At 40.9% G+C, this 26288-nt stretch overlaps 1 protein-coding gene across 1 annotated transcript in view; it reads left to right on the plus strand.

The window, feature by feature from the left end:
* Nucleotides 1-980: 980 nt before the first annotated feature.
* Nucleotides 981-26288, plus strand: part of TPH2 (tryptophan hydroxylase 2) — a 52380-nt gene continuing 27072 nt past the window's right edge. The window contains exons 1-8 of the mRNA XM_071799294.1: nt 981-1235; nt 4596-4748; nt 7549-7732; nt 7841-7941; nt 11567-11634; nt 16879-17075; nt 18651-18786; nt 24144-24270. Of these exons, the coding sequence (XP_071655395.1) occupies nt 1131-1235; nt 4596-4748; nt 7549-7732; nt 7841-7941; nt 11567-11634; nt 16879-17075; nt 18651-18786; nt 24144-24270 (1071 nt within the window). The 5' untranslated portion in view covers nt 981-1130. The remainder of the gene's footprint in view (nt 1236-4595; nt 4749-7548; nt 7733-7840; nt 7942-11566; nt 11635-16878; nt 17076-18650; nt 18787-24143; nt 24271-26288) is intronic.

A 26288-nucleotide genomic window follows, 5' to 3' on the forward strand; every position in this document is an offset into this window, starting at 1 on the left:
AATGTTGTGGTTAGAAGAGAGTCTCCTGATCTGAGCCTGGCCCTTACACAGCCATTGCTGTCTCGGTTAAAAAGCTTTTTCCATCTAAACATTCTCTTTCAGTGGAAGTACTCTTTGCATGTCATCAGTCACCCTTCAATTTATAAGGTATGTCAAAGTCTTCTCTGAACCAGCCTATGTTTTCAAAGCACTACAGAGAGAGATACAAGCTTCTACATCAAAGAATTTCTCACATCAAAATCCCATCACGACTTTTCTGTGTAGAAACTCAGCTCCTACTCTTCTTTGGCACACTGTTCCCATGTCCCCACTGGGTCCTGTCCTGGTACCGCTGGCTCTTTTCATCCCCAGGGCCTGCCAGAGCTCCCGTGGCCACGGTGCCAGGTTGACCCTGGTCTCTGCCCTGTCCCGGGCAGAATCATCATGGAATGTCCTGAGTTGGAAGGGACACACAAGGATCATCCAGTCCAACTCCTATCCCCGCATATGACAACCCCACAGTTCACACCATGTGTCTGAGAGCTTGTCCAGTCTCTTCTTGAACACTGTCAGGCTTGGGGCCGTGACACCTGCCGGGGGAGCCTGTGCCAGTGCTCCACCACCCTCTGGGGGAAGAACCTTTTCCTGATGTCTAGACGCCAGGCTAGTTTGGCTTCCCGGGCGGGGTTCTAAGCGGTGCTCCCCTGCCCAAGGCCGCCGCCCGGGCCGGGCTCTGTCCCTCTGCGGGTCCCTGCGGGCAGCGGCCGGAGGGGCAGGTGAAGGTGTCGCCGCAGGGGCGGGCGGGGGGACCGTTCCCGCAGCGCGGTCCTTTGGCATTGCGGTCGGCACGGCTCCCCCGGCATTCCCGCCGCCCTCCCGGCCCGGGGGGCTCTAGCCGGGGCGGGAGCGGCGAGGCCGGGCAGCGCCCGGCGGCGACACCGCTGCCCGGTCCCGTCCCGCCCCGGCGGTGCGCGGCGGCGGCTGAGGTAAGCGGGGACCGTGGGCGTTCATCTGCCGGCGGCTCTCGTCACCCGGAGACGGGTGTCCCCTAATCGGGTTTCCATCAGCCTCCGCGGGGGGGTATAAAAGGAGCCGCCGCGGGCCCAGGCGGGCAGAGCGTGGCGCTGCCCCCCGCCCGCCCGGCCGGCCCCATGCAGCCCGCCATGATGATGTTCTCCAGTAAGTACTGGGCTCGGAGGGGCTTCTCGCTGGACTCGGCCCTGCCGGAGGAGCGCCCCGCCGTCGGCAGCCTCACCGTAAGTGGCGGGGCTGGGAGCGGGGCTTCTCCGCCGAGTCCCGTGGCTGCGGGGACCCCGCGGGGGCAGGAGCGGGAGCTGCCGGGGCAGGGAAGCGGCGAGAGGGGTCGGGTTCAGCCGGCCCGTACCGGGGGGGCGGTGTCCCTTCCTCTCACCTTTAGGGCCAGGTGAATAGTTTTTCAGCTGTTACAGGGGCCGATGAAAACAACTTTTTAGTCTGATCGGCCCTCGTTCAAAACGCTGCCTTAGACATGTCTTCAAACAGTAGTAAAAGTTTCATTAGAAATGAAAGCTTTACTGCAGGAATTAACCATATTGCTATTGGAATAATATAAAAGCATTGATGTCCAGTTAGGGCATTTTAAATGCTTGAATTTTGAAAGCCTACCGACTTTAATAATAACTTTATATACATATATATATATATATAAAATAATAACTTTAATAATTCCTGCCAACTTTATGCACTACTGCTGTGTCAGCAGAATCCGCTCTTTCAAGGCACTCACAAACCTTGCAGCACGATGTGCGCAACATTTTTGGCAATATGCAAATTGTATGCACTTAAACTGCGTTGGTGCCTGTGGTGCTTTCACTGCTGAGCAGCTGGATTTGGGGTTTCCCAGCTCACACCGACTAGCAGGGGTGCAGGAGCGCGGGAGCATCGTGCAGGGGATGTGCGTTTCCCTGTTGAAAACCCCGTTGGGAGGTAGGAGCAGATCCGTGTAAGATGGTGATATGGGTGCGACAGGTGCTTGGATCCCTTTCAAGCACAGGATAAACTCCTGTATGCTCACAAGCAAACATATTTGAACAGGTGTGCTTTAATAAGAACAAAGAATGTTAATAGGTAATAATAATGTAATCTGCTCTGGATATGTGAGATAGTTAGAATTATGAAGACTTTGCCTCCTATAAAATTTTGCAACACATGAAGATTTGGATCACTTGAGTAGAACCAAGACTATGCACCAATTCGTACCAGTTGTGAACTGGCCTACTGTCTGCATGGTAAAATGTGAAACATCCCTAGTTATGCACACTTTGCTTCTATCGGAAATATTGAATTAAACGGGGTAAATCTGTTTTACTCTCTCTATATTTGAGTTACTTTCTTCACTGAGTTCTGCTACAGATGACTTTTATTTGTGAGTACTTGTGCTTGCTCCAGATAATCTGTTTTCATTAGGCAAGTTGATCTGCTAGTCATGATTTCATGATGAAGTGTACTAATGAGCATGGCTGATAAGATTTGAGTTCTTGCAACATCACAATCTCTTCTACTGTGCTCATAACAAAGAGGTATTCTGTTTTTTATGTGCTTGAGAGGGTCTTTTCAGTCATAAATTCAGGTAATGCTCACTTGAGAGTATTAGGGAACCTGCGACAGTTTTGTAAAGTGCCAAGTGCCCTCATTTCCCAGGGGAATCAATGATATTGAGATTCTCAGGCACTCATTTGATTATGTGACCCTCAGCACATAGCTTCCAGAAAGCAGCACGCAGTGAAAAATCACGTATGCTGTAAAAAAAGCATCTTTGTCACTTTATGTGGAGGTTGTGTGTGCTTGATGCATGTGAAAATGACTCAGTCAAATCCCAAATATTATTTAAGTCAAAACAAAAGTGACCTTCCCTAAACTATCCCTGAGCAAACCTCCTATGAAGCAGAATCAAATAAGCTCAATTACTGAAAAATAAACATATTTGAAACCCCTCATATATATAATTCTACAGTCATAATTGCTTTTTTAGATTGTTTCTGTGTAGCCTAATAAATGGTGAGAGAAGACCACAGAGACTTTTTAGCATGTTCAGTAACTAGTTTAAGTGTGGCTGCTTTAACCCAGGCTGTTTAAAGAGTGGCCTTTGGTAAGATTATGCAATATAACTAGCACTCTTTCTAATTCAGTGCATTCTTATAGCTTAAGAAAAAATCTCAGAAGATCCAGTGTGAGCTGACTTGAGGGCTGTGGGTGCTCTGTTCAGTAGAGGGAGATGTTTTAGAGTGGACTAGGATCAGGTAAAAAATTAAAACAATTTGACATTAACCATATGAATGCATTAAAATGGACGTGATGCAAATACCTCGTCGCTGTCAGCGATACCAAATTTTAAGAAAACCATTTAATATAATCCAGATTGAAAAAGAATCGGGCTTAACTGTACTAATTTTTTGCTGGGTCACGAAGCCCTTGATAAAATATTGTAAAATCATCTAGAATCACGAGGAGACCTTTTGGCGAAGTCTGTCATTGCAGGTCCACAGACATTGTGCAAGAGGGATAACCTACCTGTAAGGAAAATATAAGAATAGAGGATTAACTTGGCTTTTATCAGGTGTTACATGTTTTGAAATGTCATTCATTTTTGGGTTATTTTCTGTCAGCTGCTTTACAGTTTACCAAAAGACAATTTAATCAACATGAAGTAGTTGTATATGATTCCTAATGTACATCTTCATGTTTTTAGTGACCATATTATGGAGGATAAAAAAGCAGTTAGCACCTCACTGGAGATTTGATATCTCCAGGACTCACAATGTGGGTATTGGAAAAAGCAGGATGTTTTCTAAAAATCCTGGTTAGTCTTAGAAAAATTGTCTATAAAGGACATACTGTTGGCATCCTGGCAAGATTTAAGCTGATGAGATTATATGTTTTGGAAAATGTGGCAGAAATTCGGCTTAAAGCAGTCTTTGACCCACAAATTGAGAGAAGAATGCAGGAGTAACTAAGGATGGTGTGATTTTTCTCTGTTTTCTTGAGTTCTTCAGCCAGCTCATCTGGGAGGTACAGTCTAAGCTTGTATTTCTGTGCTTGTGTTTATAAGCAAGAGGCTTTGTTTTCTCAGGAAAAATGACCTTACATGACAATATTACTTGTACTACAACAGAGAACATGAAGTTTATGTTTTAAATTTAGTCGTTAATGCAAAAATACAGAGCAGTATAAATCATCATAAATTGACTGGTGTAGCTTAGAATAGCATCACTTCAGTTTTGCAGCAATATTCAGGTTAGGGTAGCATCACTACAGGCTTTGCAGTAATTCAGACCATCTCCATGTGCTTTGTATTTGTTAGCATTGCACTAATAATAGCTTCATGTTTGTATCCCAAACATTCATATGCTTTTCCTTAAGATCCTTTTAACAGACTGGCCTCTTATACAATTGTCTCTAACAGCTGCCTTTGACCTGTGGTTCTGGTTAGAAGCAAATGGTAGAAACCTTTTAAATGAAGTCTGGATGAGTTCCATTCAGCTAATTTTTAGCAAAAAAATTCTCATTGTCTAAAAGGACTAAATTTTGGGAAGTGCCTGTTTGTGTCTGAGATGGTACTGTTCTTTGTCCATTTGTAGCTGAACAGATCAAGTTCTGGGAAAAATGAGGAAAAGAAAGGGAACAAGGGAAATGCGAAAGGTGAATCTGTTTCTGAAGGTGGAAAGACAGCCGTGGTGTTTTCCTTGAAGAATGAAGTTGGTGGATTGGTGAAAGCTCTTCGACTCTTCCAGGTAAAGCTTACAAATCATTACACTGACTGGACTGAGGAAGGCTACTGAGGTCAGGTTGGTTGTTGGCATAAATCTAATGAACCATGCTGGAAGCAATAGAGAGCAGTTACACTCTGCAGAACCGAATAAAAGTAACTTAAAACTTTATGGACCATTCAACAAAGCATTTTGGGCTCATGAAGAGTTTTCTGGAATACAGGTGAACAGTGATGCCAATGTTCACACTATTCACTTTAGATTTCTGACGTGTGATTCTCAACACTGTAAATTAGATTTGAAGTTGTCTGTGGAGACCACAGTGAAAGGAGGCACTTTGAGAGAGCAGTTCAAGATCTGGATTATATACAGTCAGGTGGTGGTGGTAGCCTTGCTGCAGGACAATGTTTGGTCATGAAGGTAAACGCATCTTTAAGTGCTTGCAGGGTCAGGGCTTATATGTGTCTAACTAGAATGTAAACAGTGAAGTGTTGGTTTCTAACGCCAAACCATCAGAGGGGTGTAAGTGTGGGAGCACTGGGCATTGCCAATCCTGACTCATAGGAGCTGGCTCTGGGAGCAGATTCCCAAGGCTGATGCCGATATCTAGATTCCTCAGCAAAGGAAAAGGGGGTGAGTTAAACCCCCAGGGAGGGAGGCTGCCAGAAACCAGGGTGTTTGACAGAAAACTGAGAGGAATTGTAATACCTGACAACTCTTTCCATGAAGAATTTTTTCCTAATATCCAATCTAAACCTTCCCTGGCACAACTTGAGGTCATTTCCTCTCATCCTATCACTTGTTACTTGGGAGAAGAGACCAACCCCCTCCATACTACAACCTCCTTTCAGGTGGCTGTAGACAGTGATAAGGTCTCCCCTCAGCCTCCTTTTCTCCAGGCTAAACAGCCCCAGTTCCCTCAGCTGCTCCTCATCAGACTTGGGCTCCAGACTCCTCACCAGCTTTGTTTCCCTCCTCTGAACTCGCTCTAGTACCTCAATGTCTTTCTTGTAGTGAGGCCCCAAAACTGAACACAGGATTCAAGGTGGGGTTTGACCAGCACCGAGTACCGTGGCACAAACACTTCCCTAGTCCTGCTGGCCACACTGTTTCTGATACAAACCAGGATGCTGTTGGCCTTTTTGGCCACCTGGGCACACTGCTGGCTCATATTCAGTCAATCAACACCCCAATCCTTTTCCATGGGCATCTTTCCAGCCACTCTTCCCTGAGCCTGTAGCGCTGTCTGGGGTTGTTGTGACCCAAGTGCAGGACCCATCACTTGATCTCATACAACTGGCATCAGCCCAACAATCCAGCCAGTCCAGATCCTTCTGTATGGCCTTCCTACCCTCTAGCAGATCAACACTCCCACCCAATTTGGTGTTGTCTGCAAACTTATTGAGGGTGCACTCAATGCACCCCCATTCATGGAGTTACTTAATGATTTGAGTACCATGAGGGGGAGTTTAGAGTTTTGTTCTCTTCTCAGCCTAGAGTAGATCAAAGCCACTTGTCTGACTTCCCAAGAGAATGCCTAAAACTGGTGGCTCTGTGTTGGCTGAGAACACTCAGGGGAGTCCTGTGGCCTCTGTTATTCAGGAGTAGATTGTCAAAATGATCCTGCTCGGCTTTGTAATCTGCCAGTTTACAAATAGCAGATTCAAAACCCTCAGCAGATGGAGTGTTTTCCTTCTGTGGATTTGTTATGTGAATGGGTTAGCTAAGGAGATACACCATATACGTACCTTCTGGTGTATGCCAATTAAAGAATTATGTACCTATATCCAGAGGTGTGAAAGCAGAGACTGCTGGTTGGCGGTACTAGGGGAGACCTTCACCTGAAATGGACATTTCTGCAAAATATGGCAGGCAGGGTGGAAGTACAAATGCAGAGTTCTCCCCATTTGGAAGTTAAAAAATGTTTTATTGGCTTCACTTAGCAAGTGAAAGAGTAGTTGTGAAAAGTAACAGACAGTTTGTGTTTGGCAAAAAAAGGAAAAATCAGAGTCAACAGAAATATTGGTTGAAAGTAGCTGTCTAGTCCAACCTCCTGTTTTGAAGCAAGGCTATCACAATACTAGATCAGGTCAGCCATAACACATTATGGTTGCCTGTCACTGTACGACACCCTTGGCAGACCAGTGGTTGTGGTGGGAGAGATACCCCATAAGAAAATTTTAGTACTAGAACTATTTACACATTTATGTGTTTAGTTTTGATGAGGATGTTATAGTAGAGAATAAACTGAATCAGATTTTAATTTTATTACTAGAACCACTCCAGGTAATCCATAGTTGCTGCAAGAGAGAGAGAGATGAGGAGTTGTAAACAGTAACTCTTAAAAAAAAAATTTTCTCCCTTGTATTCATGAGAGATGCTGAAGTAGTACACATTTAATAGTGTCTAAGTAAACACACTCAAATACAGTTAAATTAACTGTATTATTGTGCACATTGCCTAATAAAATTGCATTTCATGTTTAACAAAGGTAAATATACGATCGCATTAGAATTGTTTTCTCTTTAAAAATTATGAAGTAATATTGTCCTTTATAAAAGATTGCCTTTTTAGATAAAATTAGATCATAAGTTAACTTTCTTCATTAAACACAATAGTATTAATTTTACATTCAGTATACAGATTTTTTTTTTGTCTTTGTTATTAAATAAGTGTGACTAACCAGTTATGTAGGTCTAGAGGGAGTACTTTAAATGAAAACACTTTTTAATAACCGGGAAAAACTTTCCTAAGGAACATGCCATCAATATTCCCCTTCTAGCTGGTATGTCTACATTTCATATGCTGTTTCATCCTTCCACAGGAGAAACATGTGAGTATGGTTCATATTGAATCACGAAAATCGAAGAGAAGGAGCTCGGAGGTGGAAATTTTTGTGGACTGTGACTGCAGTAAGAAAGAATTTAATGAATTAATCCAGTTGCTCAAGTTTCAAACTAATATTGTATCTCTCGATCCACCGGAAAACATCTGGACTGATGAAGAAGGCAAGGCTGCTTTTCTCTCACTTGGTTTAGACACTGACGAACGTTTTGTGTGGGTATCTCCATAATCTTACACTCCAGTACATTCAACTCACATTCTGTCTTCTGCAGATCTCGACTGTGTCCCTTGGTTCCCCAGGAAGATATCTGAATTAGACAAATGCTCGCAGAGAGTTTTGATGTATGGATCTGAGCTGGATGCAGATCACCCTGTAAGTGTAACATAAAATTGTATTGTAGATAATTTGTTCAGGTTATTTGCCAGTCAAATAAAAAGCCTGGTGACTGCAGATTTTGAGTATTTTTTTGAGCATGTGTTTTTCAGAAGATGGGGGTTTAGTTCTCTTCAATGATTTCAGTGAATTAATATTCCTTTTCTGTAGTAGTTACTCTTGAACAACTATGGCCCCTTTTGTACTGCTTCATTTACTGATTTTTTTTTAAATTAGCTAGTTGACAGAAGCTTTCGGACTCTGACAAGTTTAGGTCAACGTGACCTTCGGTCCCATCACAGCTCTTAGTTAAGAGCTGATACTAACCTAGGTGTCAGAGAAGAAAGAATTATAAAGGAAGGTTTCCTTGTGCACTCAAGAGATAATTGCAAAATAAATCAGAGAAACACATTCCCGTTTCTGCATGAATGCAGCAGATGGGAAGGTGTCTCACATTGTTTCCTGACTTGGGTGACAGGAGACATTTCACACAAGCCAAGTCTGCAGTAGTGCCAAATGCTCAGTGCAAAAGGCAAAAAAATAATTTGCTGTTGTTTTATTTATTTTGGCTGATGTCCATAAATGTTTAACTTATGAGTGTCTAGATGACGGATGATGGTAAGCATTTGTGTAAAAACATCTTAATTTGTTATAAATCCAAGTTTCTATGTTGGGACCAGTGGACTGAAAGACACTGGTGGTAGCTAGTTGTGTTCATTCGTACTCCAAAGTAAAATAGGCTGGATAAATCTGGTTTTGTAGGAAACTTCCATCTGAAAAGAAATAGGTAATGAACTAAGATATCTGACCATAAGGTTGTCTTGTAATAGAATCACATTGAACTGTATTTGTAGGTGAGAGTCTCATGTGGGTTTTGTGGCACACATTTTGTTGGTATGGTGCAAGGTGGTGAAAAATGGCCCCAAAGAGATTGTCAGTGACAGCAGAAGGATCAATTCAGAAGATCATAGAATAGTTTGGGTTGTGGGGGGACCTTAAAAGGTCATTTAGTCCAACCCCCTGCAATGAGCAGGGACATCTTCAACTGGATCAGGTTCCTCAGAGCACCGTCCAGCCTGGTCTTGAATGTCTCCAGGGATGGATCATCTATCACCTCTCTGGGCAACCTGGGCCAGTGTTTCACCACCCTCATTGTAAAAAACTTCTTCCTCATGTCTAGCCTGAATCTCCCCTCTTTTAGTTTAAAACCATTACCCCTTGTCCTATCACAACAGACCCTGCTAGAAAGTCTATGCTACCCTTTAAGGTACTGAAAGGCCACAATAATGTCTCCTCGGAGCCTTGTCTTCTCCATGCTGAACAACCCCAACTCTCTCAGCCATAGGAGAGGTGTTGCATCCCTCTGATCATCTTGGTGGCCTCCTCTGGCCCCTCTCCAGCAGGTCCATGTCTTTCCTGTACTGAGGGCTCCAGAGCTGGATGCAGAACTCCAGGTGGCGTCTCACCAGAGCAGAATAGAGGGGACTCTCTGGTGATGCATCTATGCTATACCATGTTATTACAGTGCCTGTGCCGACTCCTCCCTGGTGACTGCCTTGGCTGAGGAGAGGCAGGTACTCCTGGTGGCCCTGGGTTTGGGACTCTATGTCAGTGCAGAAATGGCACTTGGACTGCTGCCTTCTGTCCTGTCTGCTCCACAGCTCCTACAGTGGCTGTGCTGTGGCGGGGGCTCAGGCACAGACCCTCGCGTCTGTGCACTCAAGCAAATGGATGTCAATGTGATGTCCTCTGGCGGCCCCACTTTCCTGTCCCTGGTGTCACTTGCCCTTGGATCTGCCATGACAAGCATCATTGTCTCACTTGTTTCCCAGCCACCTCTACCATGTGTGAGCCCTTCCCACACTGTGGGCCTTCAGCCCGGGAGCGTGTTCCTGGATCCTGGTTTCTGCCATGTACTTCCTGATGACAAACAAGGATTTACCTCAGATTTTCTTAAAATGGAAAAATCTGTTGATTGCCTTTAACCGTTAACAGTAATTGGGTTCAAACAGAGCTCTTAGTGGCAGGCTCATTCTAGCCTTGAGTCAATGACTGTGATGGGCCATTTGATACTGTTTTATGTTCTGAGCTGGTGCCTTCATTAAATACTTGAGTGCTCTGCTGAAAATCTGCTTTCAGTTTTACAATGAAAAAAGACATTTGCATTACATGAATATATATTTTACACTTGGGGAACTCTTATAAACATAATTTACACACCATTTGTTAGCGTATGCAGCATGCCAGGTATTAGGGATGGGGGAAAAAGCTGTAAAAATCTGTGACTGACCTTTCAAAGGCTACTTCTGGTGCCTGCCCTGTTCCTCAGCAGTGGCATGTAGGTGCTGGAGGACCAAAGTGAATTACCCTGTTACAGAACCAGCACAGCACCACTTCAGCAGCATAGTCTTAACCCACTCCATATTGACTAATGGTTTCAGTCTCAGTTTCACTACTCATGACAGTGTTTTCAGACCCCTGTGCTGCCTTCTATCCCACTTGGGCTCTTGAACAGTCTGCAGCTGAGTAACTCAGTGCTTTTGTCAGAAGATATTAAGTGGACAAAGAGGCTCTGCCAGACTACAGGAACTTTTTCCCAGTCAAAAAACTTCTCTGTGTAGGAGTAGAGGCTTGAAGGTTTTCTTCAGTCCTTTGACATCCTCTCTTTCTCTGCTTCAGTAGCGCAGCTTTGGTGATGGGAAAATAAAATGCCTTCTGAGTTTTCTGGGAACTCACACAAATATTTCAAATCAAACAATGTTATCTTTTTATTTCCTTCAGTGATTTGTGTTTGTGCATGTGAGCAGTAAGGAAAAAATGCATTTTACTTCTCAGCTCTGACTAGGGGAAAACTTTAATGCACTTTCTGGGCTACTAACTAGGGAACTCAGATAAACTTTTACCCTTTTTTATCTTCAAGAGTTTGACAGTCCTGCCTTGAAAATAGATAACTCTTTTTGTAGTCCAAAACCTGAAGTGTCTACATCTTTTACAGGTACAGAAGAGATTTTATTTTAGTTTTGAATAGCTCAAAGGGTTGTGACTGGCTGCTATGTATGTATTGTACAGCTCTTTTTTTGCATTTACTATGCAAAAGGTATGAGCCTACTGTAGTCTGTGAGCCATTCCTCTGAAACTCAAATTGGAGCAATATGCATATTTGCTGCTTGAGGCTGGTGGTTCAGTCTCTAATGCATTGGTTAAGATGGCAACTGCCGAAGTAGAATTTTCAAAATGAATTGTGTGTGAATTCTGGGTGCTTGATTCTTCTGACGAAGAAAGATGTATTAAGGACAGGCCAATTATTCTGCTTTGCTGTGTGTCTATCTCCATTCAGATTAATGAAAACCTGAGTGAGGTGAAATGACAAGGAAAAAGTTTCTTTTTTCCAGCATCTTGGATGATTTTCTGTAGCTATGCACAAACTTGTCGTGAAAAAAACTCCCATGGGACTTTGGTGGGGAAAAAGTGAGAAAATCCTTATCTTCCCTTGCAGTCAGTAGATGGTGTTAATCAAAATACAATACAATTAGGTACTAAATAAACACTTTAATGATTTATTTTGTAATTCTTACAGCTAATTTTCTGTCCTTATTGTAAATTACTCTCTTCTTCCTTGCTTAAGGGATTTAAAGACAATGTCTATCGACAGAGAAGAAAGTACTTTGTGGATGTTGCCATGAGCTATAAATAGTAAGTACTGGCATAACTCTTCCCCATCCTGCTGACTAGTTAGAATTCATGCTGTACTTAATTCTGTAGGTTGAAGTTTAACAGTAGAAAAAGTCATCCTTTAAACTTTGACTAATTTAGTGTAGGCTATAAACGACAAACCTGATCCTAGAAATCCCATTACATTTTTGGTACAGATACAGGCAAGCAGAGCATTTGAAAGGTAAGCGCTTCTTCCTCAGCATTTTATTCATAGATGTTTAAACTTCAGACACCCTTTTACCAATGCTTGGATGTCTTAAGGACAAACTCAGGCACTAATGAATCACACATGCCCAGTGTCCCCACGTAGCTGGATGAACTTACTAAACACTGAAATTATTTTCTTTTCATGTGCTTACTATACTGGCCACTGAAAAATGGCATCTATCAGTTTTGCCAACACAGCTCTAAACTTACCAGAATTTAGTCAATGGATTTCTATGTAGTTAGTGAAGATGGTGTCTCTGCACAAATACACTTCATATGTATTCTCATTTTGATTTTTTTTTCCCATGTCAAGTCAGTATTTTCAATTTACTGCCATCTCTGGAAGTAAACTTTCTGGGCTACCTACAAATACTTCTTGTGTTGCAATTTTCTTGTCACAGAAGCATCCAACTAATTCTAATCATACTCTAGGTTTTATTTGCAACAGGCCTACACCCTCGTTCTCAAGGGAAAGAACACGTCTTTTCCATTTTAACACACTTCTTCAGGTTTTTCATTTTTCTCCTTTGAGATTTGTACCCACGCTGTTTAAAGAATATAAAACACAACAATTTTTGCTCCTTTCATAGAAGGCACATCTTGTCAGGAAGCAATTAATAAATGGATTTTTGAAGGTTTTTAAGTTCTGTTTTTGTTTGTTTGTTTGTTTGTTTGTTTGTTCGTTTTTAATATGAGGGTAATATACAGGCTGCAGAAGGCTTGGGGAACAGGAGAATTAACTCTGCTTTGTGAGAATATAATGCTGATTATATTCCTCTTTTTTTCCCATTCCTGTCATTAAGCTATTACCAATCAATGTGTAGGTGCTAGTGTTAGTTCCTGTTTTTCTGCCCATGGTTTAACTGGATGCTCATGACATTCATCCAGCACACTGAGCTGCTGCCTGCTGGGGTCAGGGCACTGGCTGGTAGAGAAGCATCCTAGGCTGACCCAGGTACCTTCTAAATTTAGCCAGCTTTCAAATGTAAACTGAGACAGTTTTTTTGTTTGTTTACAGCTGATTGATTTATTTTTTATATGCATATATATTCAGTTTAATGCTTGCTGTAGAGTTAGTTCTTCTTGCCTAGCATTTATTGCAGTCTGAAATGTCAAGCAGATACCTGTGGATGAGATCAGACTGTGTTCTACTAGAGCTCTTTCAGTAAGTCAGAAAGTTCTCCGTTTACCCATGAAGGTAGCAGTAGTGCCATGCATTTCACAGCTGCTAAGTTGCTGGAAATATTTTCCTCCCTTCTCCTTCTCAGCTGCCTAAGTGCTGGAAAGGTCATGCAGCTGGCTCACTAAGCAGTATTTGGTCCTCTGTTACGAAGGTGGTTTTTTCTTTCACGCTGAAACCAATGAGGAATGTCTTTTCACAAAAAGCACGTAAAGTAATCCTGCATATTCCCAGAAAAACAGATAAAGGAAAAAACTTATTTTTTCAGATTTTGAAGGCTCAAGAACCATTTCTGCAGGCACATTGCAGAAATCAAACAACCCAAACCAGAGGTTATTCGGGAGTCAGATCTTGTACTTCAGCAAAACTGCTCAGAAGTACTCCTTCATCCCACTGATTTTTTCAAACCTTTAAAAGATTTAAACTCTTTCTGTTATTATTAGCAGAGGGCAAACAAGATGCTCCAAATATTTTCACCCAGGGACCACAAAATGGCTGGGAGGCCGGTGGTTAGGGCAGTTAACTGAGATGTAGCAAAATCTCGTTCATGCTCCTCGTGCCTGCTGTAGTGGTTGTCCTTACCTCAGGGATGTGCCATATCTGCTGGGCTGAACAGTCGGTCTCTCTCTGGGAACGCCTGTGGAGAAGCCTGGGGAGACATTTACCCCCAGCACCCCAGAGCTCAGCCTAAGCCAGGCTGACGAACGGTAGATCAGCTCAGGGAGGACATTGTGTTGCTACAGCTAAACTGTTTCTGCTGCCCTGGGGAACTCAGAATTAATGTAGGTGTCTCAACGCTAGGTTGCAGTCTCATCACATTCTCTTTAGTGGTCTAATGGCTATTTGCTTATTTATACAAAAAGAACAGCTCTGTTGTAAGGACTGCTTCCCTTAGAGATAAATTCAAAGCATTGTCTTGAACCTCTCAGTGTCTTCCAGGTAAGTGACCTTCCTAATTATTTAATGTGTTTCTACTTTTCATTTTCCAGTGTAAAAAAACCTCCACACTTCTTTCCTTAAAAAAACATAACAAAGAGATTTGGCTGCAAGAAATTGGCTCTGTAAAAAAATTGTGGAGTTGAAAATACTGGATCAGCATTTCTTTTATGAATTGCTGCTGTTCTATAGTGGTAGATGCTCTGCCTTGGTTGAACATAAAGAGGTTTCTGTAGTGGGGAGAGAGAGAAAAAAACACTAAGAAATCAACTTGGAGGAGCAGATATGTGCTGGATGTTAGAGGGAAAGACATGCAGTGAAGATCAGCTGTATGAAATAAATGGACCAAAAAAAAATTAATCCCTCCTTCACTTAGCTTCTATCCTAAAGATAGTGAAAATGTGTTAATCTTGCTAATTAGTCCTCTAAGACTGATCAGGGATTGCGAAAGTGTTGAGAAAATTAAATCTTGAGGAAAAATGTGAGGTTTAAGTGGGAATTCATAATATAAGTTGATAGCTTATCACCATGGCAAAATGGAAAGACCCTATTTTAATAAGAGGAAATAAAAATTCAGGATAAATTAGCTTGTAGAGTCATCTTTCTCAGACACAAGAAAAATGGCTACGTGGGCTAGCCATTCTTGTGATTTATGGAAAAGTTTGGGTGCCAGGTGGGTCTTGCTTGTTGAAGTAAGAGAGTGAGAAAAATGAGATTTGTAGAGCTGAGTGAGAACAGCACAGGTCCTCCCTCAAGTCTGGCTGCCTTGATCCTCTCAATAAAGAAAGCAATATCATGATCAGCTGGAAATAAGATCAGCTCTCCCAGGCATAAATCCTATTAAGGAATTAACATTCAGTGAACTTTACTTCAGTACTAATGAATTAATTGAAACAATAACTAAGTTATAAACCTTTTAGTGAGCAGTGAACAAGCTTCAGATCCTTTATTGTGTTTATCTCTCTCTAGTGACAGGCTAAATAGAAACCTGAGTTTTTCCCCTGGTGCACACATTTCTTCCTCTTTGCTGGGCCAGTGCTGGCTGTACTGGCAGCATCTGTAGCAGAGGTTGGGTCTAAGCTAAAGGGACGAGGCCATTGCACCGTGTTCTGGCAACCCCAGGTGGATGGAGTAGCAACCTGCTTGTGTCCGTCATGTATGGTACACTTTAGAGTAGCTGTGTTTTGCTTTCCATGAGCTGGCAGGCAGCTTAAGGCTGATAAAATGCAACAGTGAAGACAGAAGGACTGACTCCCACCACAGAGTGGGCACAGACCCAGCACAGCTTCTGTTGGTGAGAAATGCGTCACTAAATGGGTTGCAATTCTCGTCACGTCTGCAAAAGAGTGACTGAAGGGGAACTCGTGGATATATTGAATGTTCAGTAAGTCCTTAACGAGTACCTCATACAAAGTAACCCCGGAGTGGCAGATACTTCCGTGGATCAAAATCCTTTGACACAGTGAAAGGCAAGGGGATTAAATACTAAGTTTTTAATAAAGGTGAGACAGCCACAATGAATGTAGGATGGATGCTCTTCTCTTGTGCACGCAGGAACTGCAAAGCAGCAGTTGCATGTGACGTGAGGGCTCATTCCTTCTCACCTCATATAGTGGAGACAGGATTACAAATCGGGTGACAGCTGGGATGGAGAGCCAAGCCCCAGCAGAAGCCCAGCACTGCACATCTCCTGCTGTAGTGGGATTCCCTGTGCCTGATATTCCCATTTGGCTGCTGTCTGCAACACTGAGGAAGCCACAGCACTGGACTGGAAGCACCCATGTTGCCTGCCCTGTGGCAAGGGAACAGGAGACAGGGGCTGATGGGGTAGAAGGAGATCCTGTGAATCCCTTTGCTGCTCTGTACTTGCTTACAGTGTGGGAAAAGAGGAGAAGGCAGATTGCATAGGTTACATACTAGAGTATATGAACATTAAATCCAGAGAAAGATTTTTAAAGTTTCCAGGGGGAATTAATGATGCGATATGATGGCCCATGACCATGGCATGGGAGATTCCTTCCATCTAAATACAAGGCAGTGCAAATTGGAAGGAGCCCTTCACACTATTCACGCAGGCAGCCAGTTTTGAATTAACTGTAACCACTCAAAGCAAATTTTGGGTGTCAGAGACAGACTAGCAGGCATCCTAGAAGGTTCCTGCTTTTGTAATTTCTGTGCATTTGTGTTAGGGGTAGGAGGCAGAGGAACAGTGCAGAAGGAAAGAAAGAGATGTATTTAGAAGTTTAGTTTCACCCATCCTAGGCTGTTGGCTCTGAAGTGACCCTCCTCATAACGTAGTCCTGCATGAATTTGGGGTTCCAAATGTATCTGCACATGTAAGCAACAGTCTAAACAATAAATATATATATATATATTTATTGGATCCACACATTTCTAAACATTTATGCAATTGCCTACTGTTCATTTTGTAAAATGCTAGGTAATGGTGCTATGTTTTGTATTTTAAAGAATGCATAGAGCAAGCAGTTTGCTGATGGTCTAACTGAATCCACAGGTTAGGCTGAATCAGGACCTTCAGCTAAGCACTTGCAAAGGCATCAGTGGCAATAAACAGAGAAATGTTACTCTGCTATATGAACATGGTGTATAAGAAATCCATCTTTCTACTTTGATAAGTACAAAGATCAAGAAGTATTCTCATTCCTTAAGAAGAAATATAGTCCTTGAGAAATAAATGTAGTATGTATAATATAACATCAATAAGCAATTCTAAGAAAAAATAATCTAGTTGTCATTTTAAAATAGTTTTTAATAGTTTTAATAGGCTCTGTCTGGTTTTCTTTGTTTAAAGAATACTTTTCACAGAAATTTTGTCATCCAGAATCTGTCCACAATCTGGTTATATACAAATGTATTTTGTATTATTTTATTTTTTACAGTGGTCAACCCATTCCCAGAGTGGAGTACACACCTGAAGAAATTAAAACATGGGGAGTGGTATTTAGAGAACTCAGTAAACTCTATCCCACCCATGCTTGTCGTGAATATTTAAAAAACTTTCCTCTGCTGACCAAGTACTGTGGATACAGAGAGGACAATGTGCCTCAGCTGGAAGACGTTTCTGTTTTTCTTAAAGGTAAGAATTAATATTTGGTTTGTCAATAGATACAGTTTCATGAGAACTCTGTTTCTGTTAATATGAAATACAACGCACAATGAATGAAAAGACCCCCAGCATTGTCAGTGGACTTTGGCTTAGTCTGGAGTATCATTCTGACTTTGACATTCTCTGTGACAGAAAGTTTGTTGAGTCAAGACAGTTGTATACATGTACCTGCAGGTATGAAGCTGAGAGGAATTCAACAGCTGTATCAACACGTATCACATGATGTTTTCTTGCACAGGGGACTAAAGTTAGCTCTACTTTTCTCCTTCCCAAAGAGTGGGTGTTCTGATAACCACAGGAGGCATCCCCCAAATACCCAGGCAGGTAAAAGAGGGAATAAAATGCCCAAATAACGGAATTTAAACAGTTTGGCACATTGTTGTACAGCCTAGATGAAGACGAGACTTTCCTGAGTGCCCAAGACCTTGTGCAGCTAGTCATATTTGTATGTTGAAAAAATACACTAGGACTCCATAGGTGATTTGGTACTTCTCTTTCATGTTATTTTTTAGGGGGCCAGGATATGACATATTTAAGTTTGAAATTAAGCTTCTTTTTCATCTGTAGTGGAAGTATATCCTATACAGAAAAAGAAGTGGCAGATGTTTTTAACTCTAGAGGAAAAGCTGATAAAGAGTTCAGTTAATATTTTCTCCTCAAAGATCTCTTCAGATACATATGCTTGGAGCTTTTGGAGCTGCTGTTTGTAAAAAACCGTTAAGTGCTGTTAATTGTTATGAGAAAAAATAGCAAAGTGTTTTGTCCCAAATGTGCATGGAAATTTGGTTGTGTCCTTCTGGGTCTTTCATATATTGTATTATGGTCTCTAAAGAATAATGCCGAAGTTTACAGGTTCTTTCTCCCTAACGAGAAACTCAAAACCTCACACTTCTCTCGGAAATATATTTGCAGACTAAATAAAATAATAGTAGTGTCTGTTGAAGAAAAAACTTGGAACATTCTCATGTAAATACTTGGAAAGTGTAAAGCATGAATTTGGGAGAGAAATGTGCTTTTCAAAGTCACTGAGTCTAAAATTATTCCCCACTGGGACTAATTTGACAAAGGAACACTCATAGATTTAAATGAGGAACTCAATTATGAAAGTCAGTATTTTACTATCACAAACAGTATTTTATATGTAAAAATATGGACAGATTAGATTTGACCCTATTCTGTTTTGTTAGTTTTTAATATATTTTACAGAACTCATCTTCTGTTTTGGAAACTTCTCTCCCATTTGGTACTAGACATAAAAATCAGATACTCTGTGATTTGAGAACATCACTTATGGTACCTTACTATCTTTTCTAGACAAAGGTGTTCGAACCAACTTTGAAATATCTCTATCTGTTTCCATTAAACATATGCTAGCAATGCAAAATAGTTCTTGTATGTCATAGGTGAAAATTATGTGTGCTTATCTTGAGCCAAGATTGCCCGTGTCATGCCTCTGGTAGAATAATTAGCTACAGGTAATTACCTGTCCTCAGAAACTGCTATAGTGATGTATAATAGAGTCTTTTGTTATCTCCTTCACTTCAGAAAGGTCTGGCTTCACAGTGAGACCTGTTGCCGGATACCTGTCTCCCCGGGATTTTTTAGCTGGCTTAGCCTATAGAGTTTTTCATTGTACTCAGTATATACGACATGGCTCAGATCCTCTCTACACACCGGAACCGTAAGTTGCTACATTTGCTTTAGTGCTGAAAAAAAATAAGTTCATTGGATTCTTAAAAGTGCCTGTTGAATTTGCTAAGATTAAAAAGAGGAATCTTCCCACAAAGGTCAAAATTTAGTTAACACTGTTAATGGCAAAATCCTTCACATTAGTGAGCCAGAGTTTACTTCAAAGCTTCTTTAGGATTTTTTACAAGGGTCTTAAATAACTACAGTATTTATATAGTGGGTAAAAAAATTCTATCATCTGGATTATTTTTTCAGTGGAATAAAGAGCTTTCAACTAAAAATTTTGAAGAAGTGGCTATAAATTTTTTTTTTTTTTTTTTTTTTTTTGGTGGACAGCTAATGAAATAACTTGGAAAAAAACCTTGAATCCCTTGAAAAAAGTTTCTTTCAGAATTAGAATTTAGTCTTCTTGTGTCCTCATTTATCTTTTGTGGGCCAGACTCCACAGCTGAACTTCATTTCTCTCCTATAACACAACACAAGCAAGTCATGAGGCACTATCCTCTCACCCAAAGAGGTTATTAGATATGAAGCCTGTTACAGGGAACATGGTAGAAATAAGAGACACTTTAATTATGACTTTCATGGGACAGCATTGCAGCTTTCCCAAACCACAATATTGCAAGTTTCGATGAAATATTTTGGCATTTGGTCTCTTGATGAAAAGCGGGGGAAAAAAAGATCGAAGCTATTGTGTTTCTTGTCTTGTATTATGTATGGCGTGCTCTGTGCGGTAATAACAGAACAGTACATGTCAGATAATACGGAGGCAGTTTTACCAAAGGCATCCACTGATCTTGTAACTGCAGAATGGCATTTTTGCAGTGAATCAGCCATCAGGCAGTTAGCATGAAATTGTAGCTGTGGATTGGTCAGTTTGGACTATTTGAATGTGTTTTATTTTTGCCAAAATTTGCACAAAGAGTTCATACATATATATTCAGCTCCAGTATGTAAACATTTGGACCCATGCCTAACTTTGATTTCATGAATAGACTGCTGAAACCATGGAGTAGTATTTTTGAAAGTAAGAGGATTAATGGAAGCTGTATGTAAAGATGCTCCAACATTATCCTATCAGCAGTCACCAGGTGGTGCTGTTGGACACTTATCTACTCTATTCCTCAGAGTGTGAACTGGGTAAAGTATTTCCTGAAATGCTACGAGGCTGGTTTCGTGTGCGTGTTTCGCTTGGAAAAAAGGTGGTAATCCCTGGAGGAATTCACTCACTTTTGTAACCTCTGTAATTAGAACTTTAGTCTCTTCAGTTTTCAGGCAAATTGCTACAACATAAAATCGTGGAAGAAGAGCTTCGGTATATATGCTGGACTTGTCTATCTGAAAATATCTGTAGTATTTCCAAAGAAGAAATTATACTTAGGAAGTACCAGGTTTTGCACCAATGATTTCCTCTCTTGTGGGAAGCCAGTGTCTCAGCCAATGTTCAGCAAAAGAATTATAACATTCATTAACTTAATACAAACTAGAAGAATATTTTTATCTATTGATAGCAGATTTAGGTACATAACTCCAACAAGAACAAAGGAAGGAACATCATCCAGGAAACAATTAAGTGCATCTATGATTTTGCTGATGTTCTCTGGTTCATTGATCTGTATATTTGAGACCCCTGTAGTTTTCAGGATGCTGCTTACATTCAGAATTATGCAGTGTATCATAGCTGATCCTTAGTAGTAACAGTAACTACTTTTTTGTAGCCTATCTGGTCATGGTGTCTGGAAAGTCACTGTGGACTAATAATAGTTCAGTTAGAATAAAGATTTTTATTCCTTGTTTGAGCTGAACTGAAAAATCCAGGTTAAGATCTAAACACCTCTAAGTATGACTAACAGGAATTGTCATTTTCTAATGATGTTACACTCTTCTTGCAGCCCTACTTGTTCACATAAATTAAATAATGTGTATTGACTATCAGGAACTCCATAGGAAAATCTTGAAAGTCCCATTTAAAATGTATTTTTTTTTTTTTTTCATAAGATGGAGCATGTAGTAAGTGTTATCAGAAATGTAGAGTGAACTCTTGACTTTTTTGAAACCAACGGCAAAACTAAATTGACTTGAGTGGGGACAGCTCTTCATCTTCCGCAGCAGCTGCAGTGCCCTGAGATCTGGTTGATATATGGGGCCATAATGAGGTTTGCTGCGGGTCCCTGGCTTGGTGAATGTTGCATTTCAATGATATAAACCTGGTAAAAAGATTCCCTTTGACTTCAGTGGGCTTTCCATCAGATTTAGCACCCAGGCTATAGAGCTAGATACAAATTAGAGAGTTCATTTGGTTTGATCTGTATCACTACTATATGCATTTTAAAACATTTCTTCCTGAGTTTCATTATGTTTCCACTACATTCACAGAGCTATATGGATTTCCTCTGCTCTGCTAACTAATTTACTCCAAGAAAAATCTTTTGCTGTGAAAAGTGCATTACAAAAATCTTATTTTCTCTGAGCAATGTGTGTGAATAAATTAAAGGAACTTAATTATTTTCTGAATAAAACAAAAGAATCAAGCCTTGGTAGCTAAGTGAAGAATTACATTGTTTAGGCTATCTATAAAAGACCAGACTGGCATCAAAATCTAAGAGTCTCCAATGACAATACCAAATGCTGGTTCATGGTTCTGCTTGGAAGATTTGTTTGTTTTGTTTTATTTTTTGTTAGTATGTTTTTGTTTCAAGCTCCCCTCTTTATAACTGTGCGTTCAAAGTACTATTTTTGCATAGTTTTAATGGAAGAATCTACAAGATAAAGGCATGAGAAAAGTATCTTCTGCCTCCTCATCCTCTTCCCCTTGCCAGCAGAGACAAGTTTATGGAGCTGGTCTCTTTCTGTCCTGATGCTGTCTGCAAGGATGGAAGTGACACTAAGAGCCTGGGACCCAGTGAAAAACTAAGAATAACACATCTTTACCTGTTTGTTTCTGGGAGTTGTGACTTCAGCACAGGAAGAGAGAGATGTAGACATCTGCTTAGATACCAATAGTAGTGATGCTACTGTGAAAGTCTGGCTGGAGACAAGTGTGCTTATATGAAGCCAGGAACTTGAAGCCAGTCCCACTATGTCTTTGCTCTTGTTATTAGAACTACTGATATGAAGTTAAATATACCTGGACTGATGCAGTGCTGTGTACGTGAAGTACTCAGCAATCTGTGAAGATTTGAACTGGAGGTAGAGCTCTGGACTTTCAGAGAATGGTCTTTGTGGCCCGTTGCTATGTTGGAAGGTGATGGCTGGAGGAGTCAAGTTCTTCCAGTGAATTGTATGGTACTGGGAATTCTCTGGGTATGTCTGTCAGACTGCAAACTCCATTTCTCTGCTTTTTTATTGTTAGCAAACTAAGTCTTGCAGGAGATGACAGAAGAAATAGTTGTGACTGAAACTGAATTAATTAAAGAATTAATTAAAGAAGGGTCATTAACCTTTGCTGATTATCCACTCAAGCGATGCAAATCATCTCCTGAACAAAGACCTGGACACCATACAGAAACAGCCAGTTTTTCAGGTCTGAGCTCCAGTGAGGAAGGAGAACTATCTAAGGTATGGGTCTTGTGGTAGGGAGTTTGATTATCTTCCAAGACTCAGAGTATCACCAAAGAGAAGTCTTCTTGCCAGCTGCTTTTGAAGAAATCAGGGATATCCCAAGCTCTGAAAGGACCTGCAATAATGTAGGAAGATGAAAGATCTTACTTTCAGGACAAGCTTTACCAGGCATTGGAAAACAAATGCAAACCATTTACCTTATGTAAGTGTGATGTCTGATACTATTCCTGGGCAGCTGTACACATCAAACATGTTTCGTAGGTGTTGACTAAAAATATTGGTGTGCAGTAAACTTGACCATTCAGTCTGTATTGCTACAACTGAACCTCTAGTTCGTGTCCATGGACCATGTTTATTTTATCATGTCAGACACAAGAGTATCTGTTTACTTCCCCTACTTCTTTGGGAAATATGTACATCTAGGAAGGAAGACAAATTATATTTGGTAATTCTTCTGTACTGTTGAATGAATTACTCATATATGAAATCGGCTCAGACTTGTCACACACAACTTGAAAGCCTCACCAAAAAGTGTGAATATAACATGAGCAAATGTTGCTGAGCACCTGTTAGTGAGGCCATCTGGGCTGAGAAGAGAGACTTATATGTGACCCACCAAAACTGGAACTATATTTTTAAGCTTTGGTGAGGCAAACTAGGAATGCCCAAAATGCTTATCTTCATTTGCATGTATTCAGAAATGACTACTACCATCTACCTCAACACAGTTGGTGTAGACTTCTTGGTGAAGGGTATTGAGTAAGGAGACTTTATATAGAAGGTTGTTTTTCTGTTCATGATTTATCTGAAGTGTCAAGTTCTGTGTCTTTTCAAACAAAAATAGTTTATAAAAGACAAATTGGATGATTTTGGATAGAAGGTAGAAAACTTGATGTTTTCTCCCTGCCTTTAAAACATTTGTTTACAGCTTAGGAAAAAGAGAGAAATGTCTTTGAAGAGGCAAAAGCAAAGGAAATGTCAGATCTGATTTTAAAGTGAACTTTACTACCAAGCCCATTATTTTCTGTGAACAAATGCACCAAAACTTTCAGAATTGTTTGAGAGCTTTTGTAGATGATGCATGTGCACTTTTGTTAGGTTGGTTAGCAGTTTTTCGTACACTTATATCTGCACTTTGTCATGACTAATAATGCACTTACAGGTGTGGACAGCAGTTCTTTCTGAAACAATTTGGGTTCTCTGCTTTTTCTGAAATCTTCTTGGTGAAAAGTGGACCACATAAGAAAAGTACGCAGTAATTGCAGGAGGAACTCAGGACTAAATGAAAAATTAAGCACACAGAAACCTCTGTAAATATTGCCCTGAATTTCTAGTGGCAAGTGGCAAAATGCTTGCGGAGCTGTACCCAGGTGTGGAAAGGGGAACGGAGAAGAGAAAGAGGGAATGTGTTGGATTTTGAACTTGATTCATGTGGAGAGAAATGCTCAAAATTGTACTTGTGAGATTTCTGTCTTGTATTTGGACAGTTCAGTCTTCATGGTACTAAACCTGGAATACATCAGTGATCAGGCCCTCCCACTCAATTTGGAAATGATGGGGAAATCACAGAACAGGTGGGGTTAAATGACACATAACCCTTTTAATGGAAGCAAATGTGTATGTTTCCACAGAACCATACACAGGGAAGAACAGCTACACTGTAAGAAACATGTTTCATGGTAAGACACTCAAAGTAAAAGTCAGACCCATGTAAAATGACATATATGAATTATGGAATGATTATGGCATTAATTTCTGTAATGACTCTTTTCATTTCCATTCCCTTAGGGATACATGCCATGAACTCCTGGGACATGTGCCTCTACTTGCTGATCCTAAGTTTGCACAGTTTTCACAAGAGATAGGACTTGCTTCACTGGGAGCATCTGATGAAGATGTTCAGAAATTAGCCACTGTGAGTCAAAATCTTTTTGTGACACGCTCTCTCATCTGTCCTCCTCTTTGGTTGACAAAGTGACATGCATTGTCTTATTATTGCCGACTGCGATTTCAGGTTGCGGATGACTATGATGTGACAATCACAGAGCTTTAGGTACTTTTCCATTGTTTTTAGCAGGAGTAAAGCTGAACACGCTGGTCTTCAGACAGGCAGTTTTACTTGTTATGTGCAATAATCACCAGATTTTAGGGCTAGCTGAGATGGATTTTGTCTACTTTAAGGTGCTGAAAACACATAAGCAAGATAATTTTGAAAAAAAAAGAATTGGTGCATGCTCTCTGCTCTACACTGTTAGCTCCTCCACAGGTGTCCACTTTGGCTCTTAGCACTGGTATTTCTGTACTCACTGTTCTGTTTTGCAGCTGTTCGCTGTGTTGTAGTGTGTGATGTATTTTAAGGTGGCGTTGCATCCTTGCTATTGCTTCTGTTGGAGAATATGTGGTTACTAAGCAAAGGCTGTGGAGCAATAAATCTAGACCTAGGTCAAACGCCTCAGGATGTGAGATGAATTTTGAGTTGCATCAAATAAGGCACGTATCAGCAGACAGTGTAAACTATGACAACCAGCAAAAGAATAGGTTACTTTAAATCTTATCCAGCATATACTGCTTTTCCATATGAGAAGGGAAATGAGAATTTAAAGGGATGGAAATAACTAGGACACGGAAGTAACTTGGGCATGGTGTTGAAGGCAGATTCAAACAAAGTTCGGTTAAACTGTGATAATTTTGATGCACTGGCTTAGCAGTGGCTTAGAGTCCCATCTGCTGAAAAAGGAGTTTCTACCTGTTTGTTAGCTTTTTCTTCCTTAGCCCACCGAAAGTGGCCACCGAATTTATTTGATCAAATGGGCCTCACTCCTTAGTGTTAGAAAGGCTCAATGTCTTGCTCATGGCCAGTTCCACTCACGTGCTTCAGGGTATGTTCCTTGACTTTTTGATGGATGTCCACAGAGAAGAAACTGTTGTTTGTATGGAGGAATAATGAAAGTTGTGTGTCTATTTACACATTTGCTAGGAAGGAACTTAGTAAGAAGGAAACCTACCTTGTGATGATGTGCAGCCTCAAGAGAAACTAGCTAACTAACTGGCTGTCCCTGTCCATACTTTACCAAAAAGAGTATGTCCAAGTCTTTCACCCCAAAATAACCTTGGATGGCATGGGTTTGTTGCAGAGGACAATGTTGGGTCTGATCTGCTTGGGTAGAAATATTAATATAAAGTGACCTCTGAATATTATATAAGTGCTTTTACTCTTCCTCCTCACCAAAGTTCCCAGTTATGACTGACTGTGTCATCAGAACAATGAGCTGCTCCTGAATCACGAAGCCAAAAATAAAATAAGACAGCTAAATCACTTTCCCTTATCACACTAAGAATTTGATATCTGAGTCAAAGTTGATTTCTCCTCCCATGCTGGAAATAGCTCTTTCAAGCAGAAGTTACATTTAGAGAGAGACTTAAGGTAACCCAGATGGTGTTATTTTTCGTAGAAGGACAGTGAGGGGCTGTACTCCCCAGGAGCAGGTGTTTGACAAAATACAGAGATGTTCCTTGCCCTAAAATTTGCAATGTAAACAGTCAACTTGAGAGCAAGCAGAAAGAACACCTCTCAGCAGTGAGGGTGAGGAGGCCAAGAAATTCATTCAGCTGGGCACCAAATGTCACCTCAGGTGCTATTAACTGACTTTTGCAATGTTCGGTCCCATTTCTATCCTATAAAACAACCAGAGGTGCAGTGAGCTGAGAAATGCCAGCCAAGACTCTTAACACAGAAAAGCACTGCAGGTGCCAGTGAGGCAACTCAAAGTAAATAAAGAAAAACAAATGGAGAGGGAACATGCATATTAATGAGCTTGAAGCAATATGCCCAAAGCAAGGTTGCCATTAGCATGACCTGTTTCAAAAGATGGTGACATTAACAGCTGAGCCTTTATAGGGAGGACAATGGCTTTAGGAAGAGAGGGAAACACC

The sequence above is a fragment of the Patagioenas fasciata genome, chromosome 1, assembly GCF_037038585.1.
Source record: "Patagioenas fasciata isolate bPatFas1 chromosome 1, bPatFas1.hap1, whole genome shotgun sequence".
NCBI lineage: Eukaryota > Metazoa > Chordata > Aves > Columbiformes > Columbidae > Patagioenas > Patagioenas fasciata.